The sequence below is a fragment of the Strigops habroptila genome, chromosome 11 (assembly GCF_004027225.2).
Source record: "Strigops habroptila isolate Jane chromosome 11, bStrHab1.2.pri, whole genome shotgun sequence".
Classification (NCBI taxonomy): Eukaryota; Metazoa; Chordata; class Aves; order Psittaciformes; family Psittacidae; genus Strigops; species Strigops habroptila.
In genome coordinates this window covers 29,157,978-29,183,986 of record NC_046360.1, presented here as the reverse complement: position 1 = coordinate 29,183,986, position 26,009 = coordinate 29,157,978, and the positions used below count along the sequence as shown (strand labels likewise).

General features: G+C 42.5%; 1 protein-coding gene across 25 annotated transcripts in view; it reads left to right on the top strand.

The window, feature by feature from the left end:
* CHL1 (cell adhesion molecule L1 like) overlaps positions 1–26,009 on the top strand; it is a 140,188-nt gene that overhangs the window by 58,192 nt on the left and 55,987 nt on the right. For 20 of the 25 annotated variants that reach the window (XM_030500969.1, XM_030500966.1, XM_030500957.1 and 17 more), the window contains 2 exons: positions 21,049–21,238; positions 25,620–25,725. In XM_030500969.1, coding sequence (XP_030356829.1) covers positions 21,148–21,238; positions 25,620–25,725 — 197 coding nt within the window. In that variant the 5' untranslated portion in view covers positions 21,049–21,147. Of the gene's footprint in view, positions 1–18,861; positions 19,161–21,048; positions 21,239–25,619; positions 25,726–26,009 lie in introns of those variants that run through there. The other 5 variants (XM_030500963.1, XM_030500972.1, XM_030500962.2 and 2 more) reach the window with 3 other exon arrangements.

Sequence of the window (26,009 nt, the reverse complement as noted above, 5' to 3'; positions counted from 1 at the left end):
CACTTTGAATGATTTTCCTTCTTCAGAGCTCACTATTATATACAAAGGGTTTCTGTGTGTCAAATCAATACAGAATTACTTTAAGAAACAGTCCCTGTTCATTTGTGTGCATGCCTTTTTTTCCTCTCTCTTTTTTTAATGTGTTATGATTTTCACAGAAATGTGTTGGATTCTTTCTAGTTTTACCAAACTCCCTGATATTCCATGGACATGCTGAGATCCGTGGAATATTCTCTTAGCAGGACAAGCAGTTTAAAAGATCTGTGCTTGTGCTGCAAAGGCCATTGTTAATCACAGAAAAGCCTGGAAGAGGCAAGAAGGTAAACTCAGACAAAGTAGAAACTAACCAACACACCACTTTTCTAGGAAATCTGCCTTTAGAGAGGGGTGATGAAAGAAAAGGTATAATTTCTGCGGGAGTTGTGTACCTGTTGGAGCATGCTATGAATCGAGAGATGCTTATGGCAGCTCTTCTAGCTTAAATACACTGATTTTCCTTGGTTTAAGTGTTGTCACCTTACCTTATCAGAGCTGCTGGTAGTGAGCAGGTGGAGGCCAGGCAGCAAGGAACTGCAATGCTCTTGCCTCACTGCTCTTTACATCTGAAATCAAATCTTTCTGGTGAGGATAAGTGAAAGCAAAGAAGTTTGTTGCTGTCCACCTCAGTCTCTTTTTCCATGTTCATGCATATATACATACCTGGATACATTCATGCATATATACCCATGTATATTCATGTTTGATGCAGTGAAGAGCTACAGGAGACTGCACACACGCTGGGAAGGATACTGAATGACTCGAGATATTATGCCTACTTGAAACCCTGATAACCTTATTGAGCTGTGTGTTTGCTTGCAAAAATATCTGCTCTGTCTCTCAGCTTTCCATCTTCTAATGGGGAGGAGCACTGCGCTCTCTCTTAGCATTGCTTTTGAAGACAATTATATGAAGAGGTGGTTGGAATAGTTTGGAAATGAGTGTGGCCAGTAGGGAAGGGATCTGAATCTCTGGAAATAATTCTTTATTACATGGCTTCCAGTTTTGGGTTTTGTGTTCTTCGTTTTCAATCCTGACCTGTTTTTTTTGGTGGGGGTGTGTGTGGGAATGAAGGTAAGCATTTAATAGAAGATAAAATGTATAATGACTGTGATTAACATTCACACAAAGTAACTCAGGGATGGGAAAAAGACAGCTCAGCAAGTCTAATAAATGCTTTCATAAGTGGATTTGCTTCCTCAGTGCTTGAGGAGAATGCAGAAGCCAAAAAGAAATCCAAAAACCCACTCTGGGATTTTCAAATTGCCCTTTGGAGATCGAGCACACAGATTGCTTATGGTGTTAACGTGAGCAGAGTATCCAAATCCCTTGAAATGTTGGTCTCAATCATGTCACATGCCTGGAGGACTTGGTGTCGTGGAGGGAATGGTTTCTGCAGAGAGTTGGGAGTTTGTGCTCCTGCACTGGGCTTCCACAGCTCGGAGGTTTCAGGCTGTGGAGTCCCAAGGTTTTAAGTGAGCTGTGCTGAGGAAAAGCCCTGAAACTGTGAGTGAAATACGAATTAGGGAATGTGTCCCTCACTCTGCAGAAGGCAAAGCTGTACCAGTGAACTGGATTGGATCTGATGTCTAGACAGCTTTTACCAGGTCTGGTCCCATTATGGACACAGGCTCTGAGAAGTCACCTCTGATCTGCCTGTTCTGTGTATGTCGTCTGTCAAAGCTGCTCTGTCTGCTGGGCATCGGTGTCCTTTTGGACAGATTTATGTTATACATTATACTTGCACTATGACCGATATACTATGAAATAATGAAGGAAATGGGCGTACACTATTTCTTATTCTTTTTGTTTTTATTTTATTTTTATGTAAAAATAATTTCTTTTTTACTCTTTCTTCTTTCTTCTTTCCAGCTCCCCCAAGAACAAGTTCCTATTTACTTTCTTTCTTCTTTTTCTTGTTAATCTAATGAGCTGTCTGAGCTCTCCAGCCATCAGTAATCTTGGTTCAATGAGGCTGCTATGAAACATTTAAAGGTTTAAATTATAAACTCAGAGTGAGAAAATCAGTGATGCATGATTAGGTGAAAGTTTTAAGTATAATAATAATTTTTTTCATATTCATGTACAGAAATGGCTTATGTCAACAGTAATGTGACTTTTAATACATATTAATAGACTCTGTTACAATATAGATGGCTTGTACACCTTTTGGCAAATGGCTGTGATATTAGAGTCTGCACAGTATAAATTAGTCATTTAGTAAAAGAAAACAATATATGAGCGGTGAGGTCAGTCCTGTTTGGAGATGCAGTTCCAGTGTTTCGCTCCTGCAACCAAAAGGATTAGAACCAGGATCAGATTTGCCAGCAAAATTAAATAAATGAATAGATAAATTCCTATGTCAGAAATGAGCTCGCTGTTGTTACAGCTCATCCATGTCCCCAGCTGTGTCCCCATCTTTTTGCTCCTGTCTTTCTAGAGGTTGGATGCTGCAAAGCCAAGGCAGTGGCCCAGCTCACCCCTGGAAGGGTTGGAGTGGAGAAACATCTCCTGCATGGACCCCCATGGTCCCGGCAGCTCAGGCTGCCTCACTTGGACATGTGTAAGACAGTAAATGGTCTGCCTTAAAACTGATGTTAGATAGGACAGGAGTTGATGCCTGAGCATTGTCTCCTTTTCCTGTGCTGTTCAGAAAACAGAATTAGCTGATGATGAATCTGTGAGTTCTTTAAGTGTATTACACTTCTCAGGTAGTGGCCTCACAAATGATACAGATTTTGTAGGAAATCACTTTAGCAAATGCTAAAGGGCACTCATCTCTGAGCTGAAATGAAGCAGCTGCTTTGGCAATTCATTGCTGTGCTCAAATACCTAATCAAGTCAATTGTAATTGCTGTGACTGGTAACCTTGGCATTGATAGAGTAGTCTGTAAAGAGATATTTTAAAAAAATCCACTTTTTCTTTATTGGAAATCTTTTGAACCATTCTCGTTCTGTAAGTTTTCAGCAGGAGAGACAGTAGATTTTGACTTACGCTTTATCAGAATGATTGCCAGGGCGTTTAATGAGCTTTGTGCCAGACCAGCTGCTTTAGTAACATATGTCTCCAGCAAGAACCTTGCTCCCACTGGCTGGGCACGCCGCCCCTCAGCAGGCAGGCTGCATCTCCCTGCTTAGCTTATCCATGTAGCATTTAAATGTTTCAAGACACCCATTTTGAATTAGGGCTTACCATCACCTTTGTATTGAGCTCCTCTCTTTGGATGGTTGCTCTGTAATAAAGGAAAAGTGGATATGGTTTCTAGCACTAATCACTGTCTCTTTTTGCTATTTGGGATTGGGTTTTCTCTTTAAAAGAAAGTGCGAGAAAATTGTGCTTTAATTCTTTGGAAAGAAACATTACAAGATAAGGTGGTAACTAACATTAGTGCACAATAACTGCCTGACAGGTTTGCACCATGCACTGACATGTCATGTCAGAGTTCCTGTAGATGAAGCAGAGTTCTTTGCTGGAGATGGAGCAAATGCAGATCAAGTGATATATAATTTACTGAGCTGCTTGTTAATTCTGTGATGTTATGAAATCTCCTGGGCATACAATTGCTGCAAATGTTTACTTGATTCTACCACATAGCTTGACATTATACTGTAAAAGTTTGTACTTCAATAAGATTATGGCCTAGCTATAAAATGCAACTATTAGGCAGCAAAATATTAAAGTAGTATGGATGAGACTAAACGCATTTTAAAAACCCTTTCTACATCTTGAAATTACAAACATTCATCCCATCTCCCGCTGATTACACACTTTGTAATAGCTATTGTTTCCATGGCTGGGGTTTAATTTTCTGCAGTACATGGCAGTGCTGGCTGATCTCAATAGCAATCCTCCCAGCAAGGCTGTGAGGGCTGTGGGGAGGACAGCAGGGAGGCAGTGTGACTGACAGATATTTTAAGCCTTTTTGTGGTTCAGGATTAGTGAAACATTTACAGGCAAACTTGTTTGAGTGGGTAAGATGTGGGCTGGCAGCCACGCTGGGATCCTGGCACCCGCGGGAGGCTTTGTCACCTATAGGGGAATGGAGATGACTTTGGGACCAGGTCGGTGTCATTCCTCCCTGCAGGTGACATTTTAGCCCCTTCAGCTCTCTGCGAAGCCTGGAGCAAAGGTAGTGCCAGCTTTCTCATGAAACTTAAAGCTTCCTCCTGAGTATTCGTGGCTAAATTGCTGCTGAGAAGCTTTTTAGTTATGCTGGCAGAGTAGAGGCATGTGTTTAAGCTGAGTATTTCAGGGTGTATGCTTCACCTTCAGCTGTTTTACAAACTGTTGACCTGTCACGTTAAGCAGGCAATAGGTTAGGCTCAGCCTGCTTAGCACTGGGACATGTTCTGCAGTGCTGGGTCTGTCTATACAGCAGCCCATTAGGTCTAAAAAACAGATAAGCCACACTGTGTGCCAGTCCGGATGTTTTCTGGAGTCCTGGATTTCCTTTTCAAGAGAGAGAAGCGGTGCTAGAGATAACAACCACCTCCTGGGATGGTTCCTCCTGGCCTGCAGCTTGATGGTAGCAGCCCTGGAGCTGATTTTGTAGCTTGTGAGAGCCACTCCCAAATGCTTGAGATGCCTAAACTTGTCCTGGATTATAGAGTTGAAAACACTGATTCCTTTGAGTGTGAAAGCGGTGTTCCTCATGCCCAACAAGTCCGCATAAGCCTATTTAAACATTAGACAAGTTGAGAATGAAACCAACTTTCACTATAATAAAGCAGAAGTTGCAAAATGAGAAACGCTGTTCCAAAAGCAAAGCAGACAAAATTAGGAAACAGAAACTTCATGTTCAGATGGATTAGCAGCTGCCAAAGGCGTTTCCTACGAACGAGGGAACTTGTTTGTCTCTACTTTGGTGCTTCCAGCCAGTGCTCAGATTTTGATGAAGTCCGTTAAAGGTGGGAGTCTACCTGGAGATTTTGTTCTTTATGTTTTTAATTTTCTGGCTGCTCCTAAGTGTGAGAGGCAGTTTATAATAGTTCGCAGACTCTTCCCGGTATCTCCACTGTTTTGAAGAGCCTGTGTGTGTTCCCAGTCTGCATTAACCTGCCTGGTGCCTGGGAGAGGGCTAATGAACTTGGGGTTTACTGGTGAGTGGATCTGAGGAAAGCAGAGTGACTTGGGATACTGCCCTTTTATGTTTTTCTCAGAAAACACACAGAATTTCACTTATTTGATTATGTTTATAAACCATATAAATCATATCAATAAATCCACCCAAGAAGGGTTTTCCTGAGATAGGCAACAGAGAGTGGCCCTAACCCCAGCCTTGCTTTGCTTTATTAGTTGCTTCTGTTGGTTAGAAAGACATGGAAGGGACCTGGTGCATGTCTGGAATTTGATAGGTTTCCCATTGAAACAGAAGATCAGAACCGTTTTTTGCCACTGAAGGTGATGTCAGTCAGGAGCATCTATCCTGGCCTCAAAGGATACAGTGGTGTAGATGAGAGTAAGTGGGGGCTGAGTCCTCTTGTGCTGATAGCTGAATAGCTTGTATACTAGCTTGTCTGTCTTAATATAGGTCATTTATAGATAGAAAGATAAAATTTGCTTGATGTTATTAGTCTTTCTTTTTGAAATAAATTCCCACTTTTTTGAAATAAATTCCCACTGTGTCTTTCACCTTGGAGAGCTCGGGCAGGTTTGGAATACTTTGTGGAATGAAGATTTTGCTGCTGTGCTCTGTCTCGGTGAGCTGCTTTTCCTTAAGATCCTCGCAAACTGCTGTTGCCATTGTGGGATCTCCAGTTCCCTGCTCGGTGCTTTGAGACCCAGACTCTTCTCCATTTCCTCCCCAGTGTGTTACTGCTCCAGCCCCACCAGTTCTCCTGAGCCCCTGCCCTGCCTGTCTCCATACAGCACTGATCCCTTGCTCATCTGCATTACCCACTATTTTGACAATATCAGCCCTCTCCTTGGATCTGTTCACTCACTCATCTACATCTAACGGCAGCTGCTTCGAGGCCCTGCATAGGTGTACCAGGCTTGTTAGTGTCTGGTCTAATTTCCTCATGTACTCCTCCTGCTGCCTCTCTTTTCCTGACGCTTTTCTCTCTCCATCTGCTTTTCACGCTCTGGGTCCTGTGCTCCTCTGTGTGGCTTCACAGCACTTTGCCCACTCAGCCCCATCCCTTGCTGTTTTCTCATTTCCTCACGGAGCGGTACCACGAGTGTCTGTGGCTACTATTGAAACATCTTGGATTGAAAGGCATTTAAGTTGGTTTTTTTTTCCTTTACCTTTTCTACCTCCAGTGTCAAACTGGGTCTAACAGAGAAGGTTTTTTTTCACACTGAGTTGGCTTTGTTGTTTCCACTATGGAAACAGGTGAGAATATTGGAGTCATGCTTAGACCAGGTAAATATCAGTCAATTCACACATCTGCTCTGTGAGACATCAGTAGGAAGGCAGCTTTCCCCCGCGTAAGTCAAGCCTTTGCTGGTATTTGGTCAACCCAGTTGCCTTTAATGCTATTCCCTGGGTTACCTGCTGGAAGGAACAAAGTGGACAATTCAGTTAACACATATGGTAGAGTAGACCCAATGCCTTGCTGATCATGGGTGGGAACTACCATAAAGTTCACAGAGGCATTGCTGTACCTGGCTGCTGGCTAGGAAGAAATTTTAAGAGAAAGAAATTTCTAATAAGCCTGCTTAAAATCCGTGTTTCTCAAGAATTCTCTTATTTGCATTGTGATGCACATCTTCGTTTCCATCCTCTATGCAAATCTGCCTAGTATATGTTGTGATATCATTTACCTGATCTACTTTTCAATTATTGGTGGGAGAGAAGGAAAAAAGAAAATCACTTTGTGAAATGCTCTGCAAATTTACCATACCATAAGAGATATGCCATAGTTATTACTAAAGTCTGATTATAAAAATGAGAATTTAATAATGATTATTAAATCCCAGCAAGTTTTGTTTCTTTTCCTTATCACTGATGGTTGTCCTTGATAGCAGATGTCATAGCGCCTATCATAAGATTAATTTTGTGGAGACTTTGCATCATTATAGGGGCTTGGAGTGCAGGAGGCCTTGCAGGTAATTCCATCTAATGATGGAATTACACATGTGTAGTTAGTGGGAACTACCTCCAGATTGTTTTTAAACCTGTTTGTCTGGTCTTGGGAGATACTTTACCAAACTTCTACCTGCTAGCTGAGGGAATGGACTTAGTTTTCGCCAGTACATTTTTCACCAGGTACTTAGTAAATAGGTGAGTAATCTTATGTTTCTCAAGACTTTTAGACCTTTTGGATAGTGTGTTTTTCTGCAGGCAAAGGCAGAGGCTGCTCAGCAGACCTGCTATCTTTGCAAGAACAAATGTTGTCCACAAGGGTATTGGGGAGGGGAGAGAAAACTCGCACAGCAGCAAATATTTAATTAAAAGAGCTGTTTGGGCCAACTAGTTGTGGCAGCAGCTGCTTAAACAGACCTGTCCTTTAAATAACTTCAGATAAATAAATGGAGAAAAAGGAGATTGAAGGGAAAAGCTCAAAGGGCATGTACTGTAATTGCAGAAGTGGTTTTCATTTTTACACTGCAATGTCTTTCATAGCTATTAGCTCTTTCTCTGCCTGTTTGGGAAACCGTGATGATTCAGGCTCTGGGGGTTTAACAGAGCTGCAAAAAGTAGAGAGAGGAGTGTCAAGAAAGTCAATACATCACCTGCCAGCTCCTGTTACCGGTAGTTTAGATGTACAAGGAACGAGGAAGGTTCCCATTGGCTTTTCTGCCATGTAGAATAAAACAGAATTTGGTAGGTATAGTACAAGATTAGTTCTTTTCTAGTATTCACTGGCTAAATTATAGATAAGCATATCCCACTGCAGCAGGTTTGGCTTTGTGCCTTCGTGCCAGGGAGCTGCCCCGGCTGTGGGCAGTTTTCTGCATTTAATATCAGGCTCTTGGTGAGTTCCCTTTGTGCTTTCTTTATCTGTCATGCTGTGACCTGGACCTCTAAAGGATCCATGCTACTTATTTAATGTGAAATATTATTTATAATAATATAGTCACATTTTTCAGGTAATGCCTAAGAGTGTCCATCAGGCTTCCAGATGCAGTTCAGCTGTATAATAAATGATGCTGTTTACCCCAAGGGCATGAATTGAATGTACACGCCAATTGGGTTGGATAAGCAAGGAGAGTGTGGGGTGTCCGTGCATTTGTATGTGTTGGGGAGAGCTGCTTGAAGTGCTCAAGATCCGTTAGGAGTGAGGACATGCATCAAGTCTTTCTTGTGCTTTAGGGACCTTTGTAGGCTCACAGCTGGCTACAGGAAGCATGAAGAGGAAGAAGTTAAGTCAGAGATGTTTGAAGGTCAAGTGTATGAGAGGTTTTGTGCAGGTTTTGTCTGTTTTGTAACTTACTCCTCTCTATGGTTTCCTTTGCCATTTTCTGGTTAGCCTTTCTAAGGTGCATAATCAGTTATAGAGGGCAATAAAGTGCACCTATGCACTTGATGTAATACAAAGGAGATAAAAACCAATATAACCAACAGTATTTATGATTTCTCTTTTTTCTTCTTTTTAAGAAAAAGGTAGGACAACACGTGTAATGCTATGGAAGCTCTGTACAAAGTGTATAATACAGTTGTCACGTGTGTGACATGGAGAGCACTTTTTCCCAACATGCATGTAAATTGATTAGTACGATACATCTGCAGATAGGCTGGCGAGCAAAAGTCACACTTGTTCTGAACAACATCATGTTATGGACAGAATGGGTAATGAAGACCATGGTTTTGCAGGTGTGACATTCAACATTAAGATTCTCCTTACAGTTTTATGTAACTTCAACAGATTTTAATCACTTAAGGGGAATTTTCCACTCCCTGATAAATGTTTGTTGTTCTTCTAGTTTAATTTTATTTACTTTAATTTCCAGCAAAGTAGAGTTAATTTTTTTCCAAAACTGGGATGGGGGCAAAAATGGTATGTTTGTGCTCGGTGTTCAGACAGTCACACTGTGAGGGAACAGCAGCAGCTCCAGCTTTTGGAACAAGGACTTAATATTTGGTGGTGCATTTTAGGTGCATGTGTTTTACTGTTGCCATGGAAAGCAAAACACCAACTGTAAAGAGAAAGGAAAAGTAATGATGGAATTACACGTGTGTAGTTAGTGGGAACTACCTCCAGATTGTTTTTAAACCTGTTTGTCTGGTCTTGGGAGATACTTTACCAAACTTCTACCTGCTAACTGAGGGAATGGACTTAATTTTCACCAGTACATTTTTCACCAGGTACTTAGTAAATAGGTGAGTAATCTTATGTTTCTCAAGACTTTTAGACCTTTTGGATAGTGTGTTTTTCTGCATGTGTTGCTTCCTCATTGTTCCCTGCTCAGTCACTTAGTTGGAGCCAAATTGTATCTCTAAAGATCAACTGTGGCTTAAAATGTACCATTTGCACGTGGTCTGTCTACTGAAATATCTTCTATGCGATCACTGGAAAATAATGCAGTCACTGACAACTGCTTTTCTGCATCTTGCCAGTAGTGAAAAAGGCATGATGAACATGGATCCAGGAGAGAGAAACAGAATTATGAAGTCTCTTCCCTTTCTTTCACAAGTACAGGAGATGTATTTAGTATGTTGTCAGCTAACTGTCTTCAGTGCAGTTGACTGATGTGATTCAGTGCCTCGAAAAAGGGCATTAATGGAGAGAAGCAACTGTTAAGCTAGAAAATCATTGGGATCAGGAGTGTTTTGCACAAGGCTTTTGTCTTACAGTGATAAAACTACATAAGCGAGTGAGAAAACTGCTGCCCATGCTCAGAAATAATCTTCACCTTATCAACGGCTTGGTTCCCTGGAAAACCTTGGTACAAAATGTTTCCATTAACAGAAGCTATTGGAACAAAATGATGACCAGAGAAATTGTAGCATTATGCTACTTAAAAGAATGTCCTCAGGCACTTCCATTAAGATTATAAACTCTTTCCTCACTAGAGATCCCAGTGAAAAACTTGTCCCATCAATTTCTCATATGCCTCTGCTGGGATCATATCAGCTCCTAAAGAATATAGGTGAAATAAGAACATCTCACATATATATGGACTAGGGTTTTGCATGTGTGTTTTTCTTTAATCTTACTGAGTGTTTTAGCTGTAAAGCTGGTCATAGTAAAAGGATATGGTCTAGGAAAATGCAGACTCCAGCATCTAAGGTAAACACAAGGGAAGTAGGAAATGCAGAATCAGGATATAGTATTGATTCCTCTCTTATGTTATCATATTTGCTTTAGTGCTTAGACTTCTTAATGCATAAACTGGGCCAAATCCTGCACTTACTGCCCTAAGTAAATCCATCTGGTACTTCTTCCTTGGTAGACTGCAAATCCAACTGATAAGTATGGATTGTCCCGTAGAAGCAAACCAAGATACTCAAAGTTAGAGGAGGTGTTCCCTGTCCAGGAAGGACATTCTGGGATTTCAGAATCTGTCCTGCGGTAATGTGGATGGTGTTTAACTTGTATCCTTAAATGCTTTCATGCTGTGTCTGTGGTTAAATCAATACATTTCACTTGATTTTTTAAGTAATTCCTTGTATGTTTAGTAACATGAAAGCCTAATGGCTTTGACTTAGCTAGAAAAGCAAGCATTGTGAGATCCTCCAAGAAGCTGGATGAGCTAATCTCTCTTATTACACAGAAGAAGGAAAAATCAGACGAAGGCAGAAAGCACATGAGATCGCTTGCAGTGAAACTCTTCATTGTCATGAAGCACTGGCTGCAATTTAAATTAGAAAACACAGTGTCCCAATGACTTTCACGGTCTCATCGAGCTATTATGCTGAGATACAAGAATAACATTGATATAGAAGGAGATTTGCTTCAGTTTTGATGTTAGTTTTCCTTTGGTTTCAAGATTTTGTGTGTGAAGCCTTCCAGGATTTTCTCTTGGGATCTTGGGAACACACTGAGACTCCCCCAAATCTGTAAGTGCTGTAATCATGCATTTCACGTGGTGTGTGTGAAGCAATGGGTTTGGAGTTAGGGTTTTTGATATTTGATTGTAATTCACCAGTGTTATACCTTGTGAATGAGCTCATGTATCTGCGATGCATCAGGAAAAAATGATCTCTAACGGGCCAAGTGGGAATAATAACTGTTTTCTGCTGTTTATAGAGGTAATTCATTTGCAATTAAATACCTTTTTCTTTCCTCCCTGTTCATACTGTCACCTTGCTACTGGCACAGGGAAATCTCAAGCAAACACAAACCCTTGCTGTGAAAATCACTAATGCCAAGTGGAACACTCATTACTCTGTGGTGGATCCTGTTGTTGTCAGTTGATTTTTGTGACACAGGGATTGCTTCCGTACCATGAGCATGCCATGTGCTTGAATGGAGCCCACTGGGTGCTGGGTGCTCTAAATTCTTCCCCCTCCTTTACTACCTGATAGCAGAATTTCCCCAGTGGCATACTTCAGACAAGCCTGTGTGTGTGCATTTGGGAGGGTGATAGGCTATTTTCACTGAGCTTTATGCTGAATAAACAATCTCATTAGGTACCAGGCCTGCAAGGAGCTCTGGCTGGCAGATCCTCTGCCCACATTTCCAATTCAGTAGGGCTCTGCCTGGCTTTGTGCCTGTTGAAGGATGTGCTGTGAGCAGGAGCTGGAATGGCTAAAACTAACTGTGGCATGAGCTGGGTTTCGGGAGTGGTTTTCAGGGTGAGGCAGGATTTTTCCTAAGAGGTGTTGCTTTACTATAGTTCATGTTTGTTTTTATTAGCACAAGAAAGCTCATGATTTTGCTATTATTTTGTGCTCTGAAAGAGAGAGAATGAGCATATAAAAGAAGAAAGCGCCTTTGCCTCAAATTCATTTTGAAATGCAGGAGAATTTGCATTGCCTCCATTGGAGGAGGCTGTCATTAGCAGTCTCATCTGAAAACAAACTGCAACCTGCTTTTATTTCCTTTGTGCATGGCTGACACGCCGTCATTCCCAGTCATCCCGCCCAGTTGCTACTGTACTTTGTTTTATGCTTCATGCTTGACCTATGAGCTGAAATGCTAATCACTGATAAAAATTTCAATTAATATAAAAGTAGTTTCAGCCAGAAATGTGGTAAGCTCATTTAGAGATGTAGGATCTCAAGGAAATACATAATGGCAAGAGCCTCAGACAATAGTTTAATTTTTAACCAGCTAGTGTGATTTCAGATGTGTCTGCAAAGCTCAAATCTGTGCTGTTTTGTTACCAGCAAGGGGGAGTGACTGTCACTGCATATTTACAGGTCTGTGAAAAAGCCATGCTCACAACATTCCTGTACTACAGTGTTATGTCCTTGTGATGGAATAATATCTCTAATTTCATCGGTTAACAAAAAAACAATGAATGTATGGCCATACCTTTAAGTAAAGGAGATACAACAGATACACATGGAGGATTAGACTGCTCTTACATCTGTAAATGTGTGTATATGTAACACCAGGAACCTTATTTTGTGGTGACTTGTGCAAGTGTTATGCAAAGTACACTTTATAGTGCAATGAAGAAATATAATTTAAAAGTTCATCATGGTTTGTGGTTTTATTCGGGGTTTTTTGGTTTGGTTTTTTTTTTTGTATCTTTGGTTGGTTGGTTTTTTGTTGGGGTTTTTTTTGATTTTGTTTTTTAATTTTTTTTTCATTCATCCTTTAAATACCTTAGAAACTAAATAACTGTAAATTTCTCAGAAGTCTGCAAAACATTTACACAAGCAATTTATGCTGCAGGGTGTGGTGTATACATCTCAAATACACTATCTTACATTCAGATTTTCCCCTGAAAGAGGGATTGCTGAAACAGTAGAACTGAAAGAAGGCTAGAAGATGAACATAAAGATATGTATTGATTCCCAGTCAAGGAAAGACTAAGTTTGTGTCTACAGACCTAAACTCATCTGTTACAGGAGCTGCTGCCCAGCGCTCAGAATTCTGCCCAGTTAACCCAGTCCAAAAGTGAATTGGGGAAAGAATAATTCTACATACAGTGAGGTTGGCCAGAAAAGAAGCACCTGAGACCAAACTGGGCAGCTAAGTTACCCCACCACATGCACATTCTCTGGTGCTCTGGGAGAGAAGTTTGGCAACGGGATTGGAAAGGAAGGATACAGGGAATTGCACAATCACAAGTGATGCAGAGGGGAGGACCTGTAGAGAGCTGGGGAGAACCAGTGAGATTATTAATCAGCAAGTTTAACACTGTACATATTGAGGGACTCATTATCTCAGGTGGTGGAGGCCAAAGTATATGACCGATTAAGAAAAAGGTACTTAAATTTGTGGAAAGCAGGCCCATTGGTAGCTATTACAGACAAAAGGTTAGATGCAGCATCTGGCTCAGAAAGCCCCAAACAGTTATAGGAAGTGGGGAGGATATATGTACCAGGAGAAGATTCTCCTGCACTTCCTCTACTGTTTACTTGTGCCTGCCCAGTCAGGAAAGCTGATCCGGGGTGACTGGGTGTCCTGAGGTTGTTAAGCGCTGTTGTTCTCTTTAAATCAATACAGATGTTTGTATTTACTCACGTATTTAAGAACATCCATAATGGTGGAATTTGGCTGCCGAGCACGCAGGTTTATGTGTTCCTAATAGTAGGAATAACCACATCAATGGTTATCTCAATTTACTTCTAAGTGCCATGTCAATAGTGTTATAGCTAAAGTTTAATGACGTATTCGTCATAAACAATGTACCATTCACAGTTAACATTTATTTCTTTGGTTATGAAAAGCTAAACCAGGTATTGATTTCCACACTGGATTTTCTTTTGAATCTTTATTACAAGAGCTGCTCAGAGGCATTTTGAGCTCACAGCAGAGCTGATCTGATGGGGCTGGCAAATCTGGTCTCCCAGCCGTCTTTGCAGGGCTGATACTTTTTGAGTAGGTTTCAAACATGAATGTCCACAGCTGCAAAAGTGAACTTTGTTTTCAGCAGTTGTGTAACTTGTATTAAGTTGGTGGCTTTGTCAGATATTCTTGCTTACACAGATTTTCACAGGAAGCTAATAAAAAAGTGGAAAGTTTTATTTAAGTTTGCTTGACTTAAGGTTTACCAATGATCCTTTGCCGGACTAAGTCAAGTCTCGTTGACATTAGATGAAAATGGGTACTGGCAAATTATTAATCAATTTCAAATGTCATGTGTTACCAGAAACATTGCTTAGTTCCATGCTGTGTTTAAAAACCAAGGTCTTGCTGTCTTGACAGGAGCCACCCAATGGAGCATGTGAGAAGGTATAAGGAAAAAAAGGCCAAAGAGTATTGAGATAATCTAGTTTGTGTGATTCATATTGGTGAAATGACAATAGGGAATCGATTTTACTTTTTTTTTCAGGAAAACCTGAAGACCTCACAGTCTTTGGCAGCAAGCACCTCTGGACCCTAGGGAGAACATTCACATTGGCAAATATCAGTAGACAGCTACCAGCAAGCAGATAATTTGTATCGATTAGAAACCACATTTCTTTAGTTTTCCATCATTGTGCGTGTGCAAAAGACATGCAAGGCTTTAAGTAATGTGGTCTGTGATTTAGTAGTAAAGTGCTTCAGCTACTAGATGTATAAAACAAATCAAATTAGATCTGTCAGGTGCTGTGCCATTATATGGGCAGAGTGATGACCAAGAGAAATCATTAACCATTTATAGTTAGGTTTTGAATGATTTGAGAGCACAAGGTGTGATCTACTGAGGCTTAAAGGGGATTTAATTTTAGGATTTTATTGGGAACAGCTGGGAGTAGATAGGGAGCATTTGCAAAAACAGATAGCTGATGCCAGCTGCATTCTCCCATGGCCGGGCACTTGGAAGGGAAGATGCTCGTACACCTTTTCGGCTTCAGCTCAGCTCAGAGTAGATCTCAGACAGAAACAGCATCAATTGAGTTTCCACACAAACATGAAACCGAGACATTGGTCACAGCCAGGCAAGAGCAGACCACTGGCTCAGGGACAGGCAGCAGCCATCGCTCTGCCGCATCTGCCCAGCCAGGGAGCTTCCCCAACCATTCAAAAGCTGACTTTTCTTCCAGAAAACCAGGACCTGACAAGCTGGGATCCCAAAATCCTTACTTACTTCTTAAAGTCTTGTCCCAGGGAAATTAATTCTAATACTTACAGTGTTTATTGAATTGAATGTTTTACTGCTGCTTGCACAACAGTAAAACATTTCACAGCCTTGTGTATATATTTCTTTACTATTTATGTTCATTCTGTCACATTTTTAGAGGGTTTATGTGATTTGAGGAACTGAAAGACTGATGGATTACAGAATTGGGAAGGCCTAATAGTTGTAATCAGATTTGAAACACAAATTTTGTGGAATGATGTTGAAGTTGTTTTACTGCACTGAAAAATTTACTTCACATGTGCTGTCCAATAATGTTTCTAAAGTCCTTGGCAAGATACTTAATACATAGGCTTCTCTAACTAAAACTCCTGAGAGTGGAATTGCATCTAAAAATAAAATCTTCATGCTGATGTGCTACAGTCTATTTGGAAATACTTTACCATGGAAGGAAGAACATCTTTCTAATTTGGATGATTATTTTAATCACCTCCAGCATATGCATCTGGGCTGCTTTTCTGGGAACTGACAACATCCAAAAATAGGTGATTGGAATAGAGTCAAGTGAAGGTTGTCTTCTCCCTGGTACTGAGATGTCAAAAAGCTTTTAGGGAAAAGCTATTTATAACTTTGACACCTGAAGTAAAATGATGGTCCTTATAAATATTCCTTCTCATCTTTTCCAAACACATGAGTAACTCTGCATGTGGGGAGAGTGGGGAGGAGGGTTCAGGAAAAAATAAGATAACTGCGTAAATACTGTTGCTGTAGCATTATATTTAAGGTTTCACTAGCATAAGTCTCAACCTTTCTTAACTAATCAGCAAAGTAGGGATGTATTCCTACTTGTGGCATGGAAAACCGCAGAGGTGATTGATTCTGCATGCTCCCTGGTGCTCTGCCTGTACCCCTAGGGACCATGGCCCCTCTCCTGGGAGCTGTTGTGGGGCCAATTTGTCCCACACTGAACACATTTCCTTGCCTCATGAGCTTTTTGTTACCCATTTTGTGAAAAGCTCTGCAGGGGAGGGAAGAAATGGGCATAGAGGCTCACTGGGGTGGAGATGAAGACTTTCTGAGTAAAGTCCATGTCATCATAGGTGTCATCTGCAATGTCCCGTGAACCAGGGAGTAGCAAGGGCAGGAACAGGCAGGTGGAGCATCCCTGCTGCCTTTCACGCTCAAATTCCTCATCAGCAGGGTTTGCTCACTATGATCTTTGACTGAGTCTCATCTTCTCTGGGTTCATACCAGCAGCCTCATCAAAGAGGCCTTGAAAGGTGACAGGGCTTCAAGAAGATCATCTTCAGAGGGATATGTGGGTAGAAGGCACCTCCTCACCTGGGTCCAGGCTGACCTTGGGCCGCAAACTGTGTGGGGATGGAGGTTTGGACTGTTTAGGATCTTTTTCTTCTTCTGTGATTGTAATTGAGAAAAAGTGAGAGCACTTAATTAAACATCTGTCATATACAGTCACTTAACTTGCAACATCAGGTATAATTAAATAACCCAATTTTTGTTTCTCATGCCAGGAAGTAATTTTTTTCCAGAGTTTTGTTCTATTATTCTCTAACTGGGGCCACACCAAAAGCTGTGATTTGTAATTACCAAAGGCTTTTATTTAACAATCCTGTCACTTATATGTCACTAAAAAATTAAATCTGATTCTAGCTAATGAAAAGGTCAGCACAGCAATGTACCAGTATTAAGCTGTGGGAATCCAGTACTTTCATGAATATTTGTGCTGTACAAGACTTATGCAATGACTAAATCTTACATATTTTACAAGGGAACCAAATAGCTGTGATTGATGCCATGTTTAGTAGTGCAATATAATTTCTCTTGGAAGCAGTAGACCAGTAATCTGGGAATTTTGGCTGTCATCCTGCTACTATTTATGAGCAATTTTAATGTAGTAATTACATGCAGGGAAAATTGTTCACTAGGTTGATGAGATAAATGGAAATCTAATTTTTTTTTTCTTGTACAATATTTTTATTACATACTTCTGGAAGCAAGGGTATATAATAAAAGAATCTGGAACTGCATTGCTCCTTAGAAATAGTGATATTTTGAAAGATTTGTTCACTGTCAGTTAAAGGCAGCTCATTAAACAAACACATGACCTGTCCTTTAGAGCAATCAGTATTTACTATAAAGTGAACAGCACAGTAAATTATGAATTGCAGGTAAGGAACTACAGATAAGTATTTGCACTGAATCCAAATTACTTGGCTTAAGCCTGAGGCAGAGAAAAGGGAACATAAAGGTAGAAATAGAGGAAGGAGAGGGAAAAGAAAAAGGAAAAGGAGGGACTGTAAATGTAACGTATTGTAGCAATACATGCTCATTCATTGTGCTGAGGAAAGCTTTTCTTCGGTAGTCTTTTGCCCCCCTCCCTGTTGCAAGGGATGCTGCAGCCAACAGCTCATGAGAACAAAGGAGGATATGGAATTCCTGGGAAAAAGCAGGGGTCCACAGGAAGTTTTGGGCCTCATCCAGCTCACTGGTTCAGAGGGCAGGGCTGATGTTTTTACCAAGGTCAAGATTTTGCATGTTGCTCACTGGCACTTAGTAGACGCTAGGAGAGCATTGTGCTTTGGCACCAGCAAGACCGAAACCTGCCTGTAGCTGCCAAGTGCTTGCACAGCTACCTCATTCATTTCTCCAAATTACTTAAGCAGCTAAATTGTTCATTTGCTAGGAACTGGCACAAGATGAGAACTTTTGGTTTGGAGTTTAATCATCACAGGAGAGAAAGACCGTGCTGCCTGAAGTTTGGGTACGTGGCTGAGTTTAAGGCTGGGATGGATGGGGTGTCTGGAGGATGTCTGATATTGCTCATTTAGGAAGGGGCTCAGGGTTGTTTGGATGCCGGAGATGAGAGGGAAGGATGGTGATTTAATCAGGGGCTCTGCAGTTTCAGCTGAGCTGTGGGCCTGAGGCTTGGTAGGACAGCCAAACACGTGACAGCCATACTAAATGCTAGTGCTTTGCAAGCCTGTCTATACATCACCTTAAATAAGGTTAATTGTTTGACACAGGTCTCCATGCAGGGATGATGTATGTCTCACCTGTCTGTCTGCTGAGGACCATCACTCTCCAGAACAGGGCATAGAAGAGCAACTGGCTGAGTGGGGCATGTACAGGGGGATGTGTGTTAGGTATTAGACTTCCATAATAACTGCTGTTGCAGCCAGCACAGCAGGATAACGTCTCTGCTACTCTCTTAGGTGTAATATATATAACATATGAACAGGAGGCTTATCTTGTTGGATAGTTATCACTAGGTAAATACCTCTGTAAAGATACTGTTGCTTAATTCAGGTCACTCTGGGACTGTACCTTGTGGAAACTACCACAGAATAAAACAGCAGAGATTAAATGCAGCTGCAGGGAGATTTCCAAGTGGCCTTTAGAAGTATCTGATTTCTGTGCACAAGTCCAGCACCGTTGGGCCCCAAGTGCTTGCTGCTTCCAAATGCTGGTGCTGTCGGCCCCCTGCATTAGTATTCAACACAGGGAAAAAGAGCAAGGCGCTAGACAGACCAACTAATTACAGCAGCCTGCAAAGGCAAGTCGTGCCGTCCGACATGATAAAAGATATCCTTTTTATTTGGTACATTTCTTCGCTCTCTGCCACTTTATTAAAAAAAAAAGAAATACAGTGTGAGCTAATGGGTTTGGGTAAGGAATCAAGCTGTTTTCCTGTTTTTTCCTTGAATTTAATCTGAATCCATACAGTGCTTTGTCACATTCATATAAGAAGCAGCTTCCCACTAGTCAGCCTGCAACCTTAGCAAGCTGCACACCTGTAATCTTACCTCCCCTTCCTCCGGTTGGAATCCTGACATGAGCTGCTTTGCTACCCAGAGCTGTCAGCAGATGGTGGAGGAGAGGCTTCACTGCCATTAATGCACTGTCTGCAAGCAGCAGCGCTGGTCGGATTTTTATGAGCCTGAATTGCAGTTGTGTGGCTGGAGGGTTTGCTGTCAGAGCATCTGTTTTACCATCGATGACACAGATAGATCTGGAGCTAAGCGTCTGCCAGCACCAGGTAAGGCAGGGGAGGAGAGCGCCGTCTGCAGTGACAAAAGTTGTGCAGCCATCAGGTAGATGCTGCCTGGGACTGCTGTGGGTTTTGTGTAGTGCCCATGCTGTGACACTGCCCAGATTTTGTTGGACTGAGGTTTGGAAATGTCTATTGCTTGCAAGTTAGAGCTAGGGGAAATCAAACTGAGAGAAACCTCCTCTACCACAAAACAGAACTTAATGATGTTGCCTGATTCTGCCTGATTTTCACCCAGACCCCCAGCTGCCTGGGGTGGCAGCTCAGCCAGTGGGTGCCTGTCCCCTCCAGTGCCCCTCTGTGCCACCCCCCTCTGCAGACCAAGGCATTAAGCAGATTAGTCAGCTTCTTCCATTAGCGAACACTTGCTGCCTGAGATACTTATAAGACATCTGTTTTTTAGCCTCATTTCTAAACAAATGAGGCTTATGTGATTATGGTGTCTGTCTCTTGTCCCCTTGTTGGCCAATTTCAATCTTCACCCAGGGATTTTGGTCTCAAAGATGTCAACTTCCAGGAAGTTTTCATGAACTGGTGACTGTGTGAATAGAAATTATTCCGCTAATGCCTCTGCAGAAAGGGCCACAGAATAACCTGTTGCTCATCTCTCAGAGCCAATGCGAGAGGGAGCATGCAGGGCAAAAGGGAAATCTCTGCTTTGTGCCTGTGTTTTGTAGAGGTCCAGCAAACGAACCACCAGGAGCAAACCATCACAGACTGGAGTGTGTGAGCTGCATGGCTTGGTGCTGTCTCTGCTCCAGCTGCAGCCAGCTGTACTGGGCAAGGGCGAGTGTCCCCAGCACGCTGCCCATCACGAGTGTCCCACCTCCTGCCTGTCCCTGCATGCCAACTGCTCTCGGTGATCTGGGGATTGTTTTTCTGATCCGGGGATTAAGCGGGTGGTATGTGCAAAGATACAAGCACTGTGTGCGAGCCAGGCTTAGTCTGGAAATACATTGCCATGGTTGTACAGCTTTGCTTAATGGCTTGAATCAGAGCTTGCTGTGCCATGTGAGTTGGTCCTTATCTCCAGCAGAGTAGCCCCGCCCTGAAAATTTTTCTTGCAAAATTATCTTGACAACTGAGGTCTAAATTCGCTTGAGACTGATGTCCCTTAAGCATTTTGTGTTAGAAGATGCACAGGTACAAACATATACTGGTTAATATTTCGCTGAGGTACTGTGAATGATGCTGATGACCGAAATCCTCCATACACCCACATCTGTAGAGTTCTCTCTCCTTTACTCCTGTGTGAATTACACTTAAATGCTCATTAGAGCTGAATATGTCTCTTTTTGGCAGACACTTGACATTTTTCCTGGTAATGTAGAACCTAAGGATGTATAATGGATTGTGTAAAATCTATGTATAGTAGTTCTGAGATTATGGAGGAAAAGCAGAGGTTTCATGTTCTGGTCCTCATTAATGAACGAAATTGTGTCCTTTTTTAAACATAAATGAAAGATAAAAGACATATGAGATTTATGAACAAGGTTGTTAGTGTACCAAATTTCTCTCATTAGATCTGTTACATTACTTTCCAACTTACACAGCTGTCATTAGAAAAATTTATGAAGTGGAATGATTACAAATAGGTCATCTTTTAAACCATCTCTACTTTTAATTGCAAAACAAAAAATAATTATACTTCAGTGTTATAGTGGATTTTACTTTTGTGCATGCTTTTTTTTTTTCCCCCGAAATGTAATAGAGGACCTTCCTGAAGCCAGGGAGTGGGGAGAGACAACAGGAAACTGTACCGCTCAGGGCAGTTTGCGATTTAGCTGCAAATCCTAAAGTATTGCTTTAATTTAGTAACCTTGTTCGAATCAAGTTAATATTGCAAGCTAATATGGTTCTTTGTTCTCCTCACTAGACTTTCAATTTCACATCCTTACATCTGATTTGAAGTGACGGTGAGAGGAAGCGTAAGTTATCTCTCATTCTGTTTGGACTCCTTGTTTACAGAAGAGTGATGAAGATGCTATTAAGAACAAAAGGGATCACCATATGCCTGTTTTTCTTTGTATTGAGTTTGGCAGCAGCTATTGAAATACCATTATCAGGTGAGTTGTAGCTATTTTACTGAACACTCTGATGTTTTGTTTTGTTATCTTTTTTTTTTAACCTTTCCCTGAAGAAAAAAATATTAAATCCTGCTTTTCAGTTGTTCCATTATGAATTTAATTCTGCCAGAACATAGCCTTTGGGAAATTCAGGTGTGATAAAAATGTAAGCTACTTTTTTTGGACCTGTTTACATGGACATGCTCACTCTTTGTTTAAACGTTCTGTTCAGTAAAAGCCCAGCATCCCTAGTAATTTGTATTTTGTTGCACTGCATTGCATTGCATTCTCTTCCATTCCGTTCCATTCCATTTCTGTTCTATTCCATTCCACCACCAGTCACAATGCCCCAGGACAGGATAAAAGAGAGCAGCCTCCTGTGTCCCCTGGCAGACATGGCCTGAGGCCGCCCAAAGACATCGGAGAGGAAGTCCTTAAGCTGGTGGAGTTACTCAAAGGGATGTGAGGCAGGAAGACGAGCAGCTAAGTCGAGGCTGCTGGAGGTTCTCTGCTGCAAGACCAGCTCTGGGCGGGACCAGCTTCTTAGCTTAATTGGAGGGATAGCAGTCTTTTTCAACTGGATAGCCATGGCCAAACCATAGGAATGCCTTCTTAAGGAGCACTTTAGACTTCACCATCCTCATCCCCCATGGAGCCAGAGGCAGCAGCTGTAAGCAATTGGGTGCAGGGATGTTTCCAGGGATCCCAGTGCTTTGGAGCATAGGCATAGGAATGCCTTCTTGAGGAGCACTTCAGACCTCACCATCCTCATCCCTCATGAAGCCAGGGGCAGCAGCTGTAAGCAATTGGATGCAGAGATGTTTCCAGGGATCCCAGTGCTTTGGAGCAGCCACTGGTGCCCTGCCAGGTGTAGGAAGGATTCTTGCCCCCAAGGTTAATGAGGCCGGGGGCCTTTGGCCACTCTCGGCAGCCCCTGAGGTGGCTTCAGGTTGAGGGAGAACAGGGCTTGGACATCTTCTGGGAGGTGTGACGAGCCTGTGGACGTTGCTTACATGCTCAGGCATAGCCGATCACCAGTGTTGGAGTCAGGAAGGAATTTGCCCCCCGGGACAAATTGGCACTGGTCCCGGGGGTTTTTTGCCTTCCTCTGAACAGCAAGCAGGACCACTTGTCAGGGCTTCTCTGGTCCCTTCTGACTGTGTTACTGCCTGCTGCTCATGCACCACGAAGGTGGCCCCTCATGTCCTGCAGCTGCAGGGGGGAAGGCTTTTTTCCGCCCAGGGAGGACCTGTGAGTGTCCCCACTGTTTTTTGCCTTCATCTGCAGCTGAGCACAGCCTCTTGAGAGGGCTTCTTTGGGCCACTGTGTCCCAAAGGCTGCTGCTCGTGCTCCACGCAGGTGGTCCTTGTGCCCTGCATCCAGAGGGGAGGAAGCCTTCTGGACTCCCAGGATGGTCCCAGCGTGGCCCCAGGACTTGCTGCTTTTCCTCCGTAGCATTGAGCACATCCCCTTGTCAGGGCTTCCCCGGCCCCCTTGGGCTCAATTCTTGCCTGCTGCTCTCGCACTTCCAGGGCACCACTCATTCCCTGGCACTCTCTGGCTTCATTGCGCAGTGCAAGCTCGGAGCAGGAGCAAGCTCTGCTCCATTGGCTCCATTTCCCTGGGAGTTCTTGCTTGTGCAAAGCAGCATGCACTTGGAAGGGCTTCAGACTTGCTGCCCCATCAGCAGCTGCCACTTTCCAGCTCTCCCTGTGTGCAATATCAGCACTAGACAGGCACAAGAGCTCTTTTCCTTTATTCCTGGCCATACTGGAAGTCAATATGGTGCTTGTCATTGGTAGGTGTCATGTGCTGGGAAATACCTCATGGTATTGTTGAACATTTGTGTGTGGTTGGTCCTGATGCTCATCCTTCGCGTTCTCATTCTTCAGGAGACAGGGACTGCTTGGTCTGTCTTCCTGCTGCTGCTTTCCATGGTTCTTGGCTTTCCTTTCACAGGCTGCAAGAGATGTTTTTTCAAGCTAAGTTGAAGAATGCATCAGCCTGCTCATAAAATAAAATCCTGTTTCCACTTGTAAGCTTTGTGATTTGTGTCCTTGAAAGTGTTTTTGGACAGGGAAATAACAATCTCGTTATTCAGCTCAGGGTGAGCATGGGGAATGGAATGGAGTGGAATGGAATGGAACAGAATGGAGAGGTATGGAGTGGCACGGAATGGCATGGTGTGGAGTGGAATGGGATAGAATGCAGTGGAATGGAGTGCAACGGTATAAAATGGAACAGAAAGGAATGGAACAGAATGGAATGGAATGGACTACATTAGAATAGAATAGAATAGAAGTGGAATAGGTTATGGTATGTTATGCCTACAGCCCTGCATAACAAGTGGTGACCTAGGTCTAAGGTGTCCACCTACAAGGGGGATTGGCTTCAAGCTGACAGAAGGTAGATTTAGATTAGACATTAGGAAAAAATTCTTCACTCTGAGGGTTGTGAGACACTGGCACAGGTTGCCTGGAGAAGCTGTGGCTGCCCCATCCCTGACATTGTTCAAGGCCAGGTTGGAGCAACCTGATCTAGTGGAAGGTGTACCTGCCTGTGGCAGGGGGTTGGAACTAGATGATCTTTAAGGTCCCTTCCAACCCAAACCATTCCATAATTTTATGATTCTATGATTCTATAAATGTAGCAGTAAACTTGCCTACTATCATATATCTGGTGTTTGCAATCCAATGCAGCCCTTGGCTCTGAGGGTTTGGTTTTGTCCTTCACATAAATTCCTCATTTTGGCTCTGAATCTTCCTGAAGCTTCTGTGAGGTACATATACCTTTACTTGTCTTGCAACTTGCTGTTTGAGTCTGAAAAAGGAGCAGGTGTATGTCTCAAGGCGTATGTTAGTCCCCAGAGAAGTATTTCCTACGCCTACATACTGCCCTGGGGAGCACGTCCTTTATCCCTCTCTGGCTATGAATGCATTCAAACTGCTGATTTTACACGGTTGGTGTGGTTTTAGGACACGTGTAAAATCTGGGATGAGGCTCATAAGGGACAATACAATGAACACCAGTGGACTCCACTGCCTGGAGTACAGCCCAGACCTCTCAACCTTTGCATTTTTCAAACATAAGTGGACCAGGAGGATTGCAAACTACAGTTTTATTTTTTTGGGGGGTGGGAGAGAAACCCAAAGAAGCAAAACTCAACAATATTGATTTTATGAATTATAGTGGGAGAAAATAAATAAATTAACCTAAGGAAAAAGACATGTAGGCTCTTTGCAGTGCTTTGGGTGCTGTAGCCTCAGAGTAGGACACAGGCCAGTTTGAGGGCATCATGTGGACCTGCTGTGAGCTGTTAGTGCTCCAGAGTCTGCCAATGGCCCTGGCTGCAAATGTGAATCGATCAAGCAGGGTTATAGGATATTCTTCTAAAGCTATCCGAATTGGGTTAACAGCATTTGGAAGTAGAATGTATTTTTAGAGGAAGGTACAGCAGTGGCTCCTTGTGTTTAAATAAAGTAGAAGTGGAGCTGTGACTATAAAGTGCAGGACAAACTATCTGGGCATCCACTGCTTCTATGTACCTCCACAGAGGAACCACCTAGCCCTTAATTTGCTTTAATGAAGCATTTTATATTTTAATAAAAAGGAATTATGTCTGATCAGTGAAGCTGGTGTGCTTGGAAGTGTTCAGCTTTGAGACCACATGGCATGGCAAGACACCACGTTTTGCTTGAGCTTTGAGCTTCCTGGACTTAAAAGAGAAACCAAAGAGCATGTTAATTTTCTTCCTGGCTGTTTATAACAATGTGATGATCCTATTATCCCCAGCTCCTCTGTGGGGAGCATCCTCCCTTGTGTGGCTCTGTTACACAGACATTCACAACACTAATTCCTCTAGAAAAAAAAAAGTTAGTGAAACATCATTATGTGACTGTGTCACTGATAACCGCCGTACCCTAGAGGGGGCATTACGTCATCTTTTCAGCCCATGGATTTCCTGGCAATTTTATCCAGGATGGACATAGCAATTTGCTACTTCATATATGTGTATCTATCTGGATTAAAAATCCAGCTACTGACTTCACCACTGAATAAATTTACCATTACACACACCCATGCTTTGACTTTAGCTTTAGCATGGCCAGAGCTCTCCTCTGCCCTGGATGGGTTGGTCGTACATGGAAGCATGTGCAGGTGATGCCCATGAGCGGCTGGCTGGGTGCAGTCAGTGCCATCAAGCTTTCCTCTGGCTGTTGAGGCAATAACAGTGTTCAGTTTGGGGAACAGAGAGTATTGACAGTGCCTCACTCTTTGCAGGTGTAAGGCAATCCTGACATTGATCTGTTCTAAGAAAGAACCTGAGCAGAGCACAGTTTTGCTTGGATGGTGTTTTAACCTGGTACTTCTTTGTGTTCAGTTGCACAGCTTCCAACAATCACGGAGCAATCCCACACCCAGATTGCCTACCCCTTTGATGAGGACTTTACAATTAAATGTGAAGCTAGAGGAAACCCACAGCCCGCGTGAGTACTGCTTTGACCCAGAGAAGCAAGCAGAAATTGAATTTGCTTTTAGCCTTTGCCAAACATCGCTCTGGTTTTGAGGAGGGGAGGAATAGGTGATATACAGTAACCTGCTCATCATCATAAGACAAGGTTAAGGTTTGGGTTTCCATTTAGGCCATTCAGCTTTTATTGCTCCATCACTTCCACTCACTCTGTGAATAGTTATCAGCATGTCTTTTTCTTGTTGGGAGATGTCCCTTGCATGTGCTAAGTTCACCCCCTGATTTAAAAAAGCTTGTCTG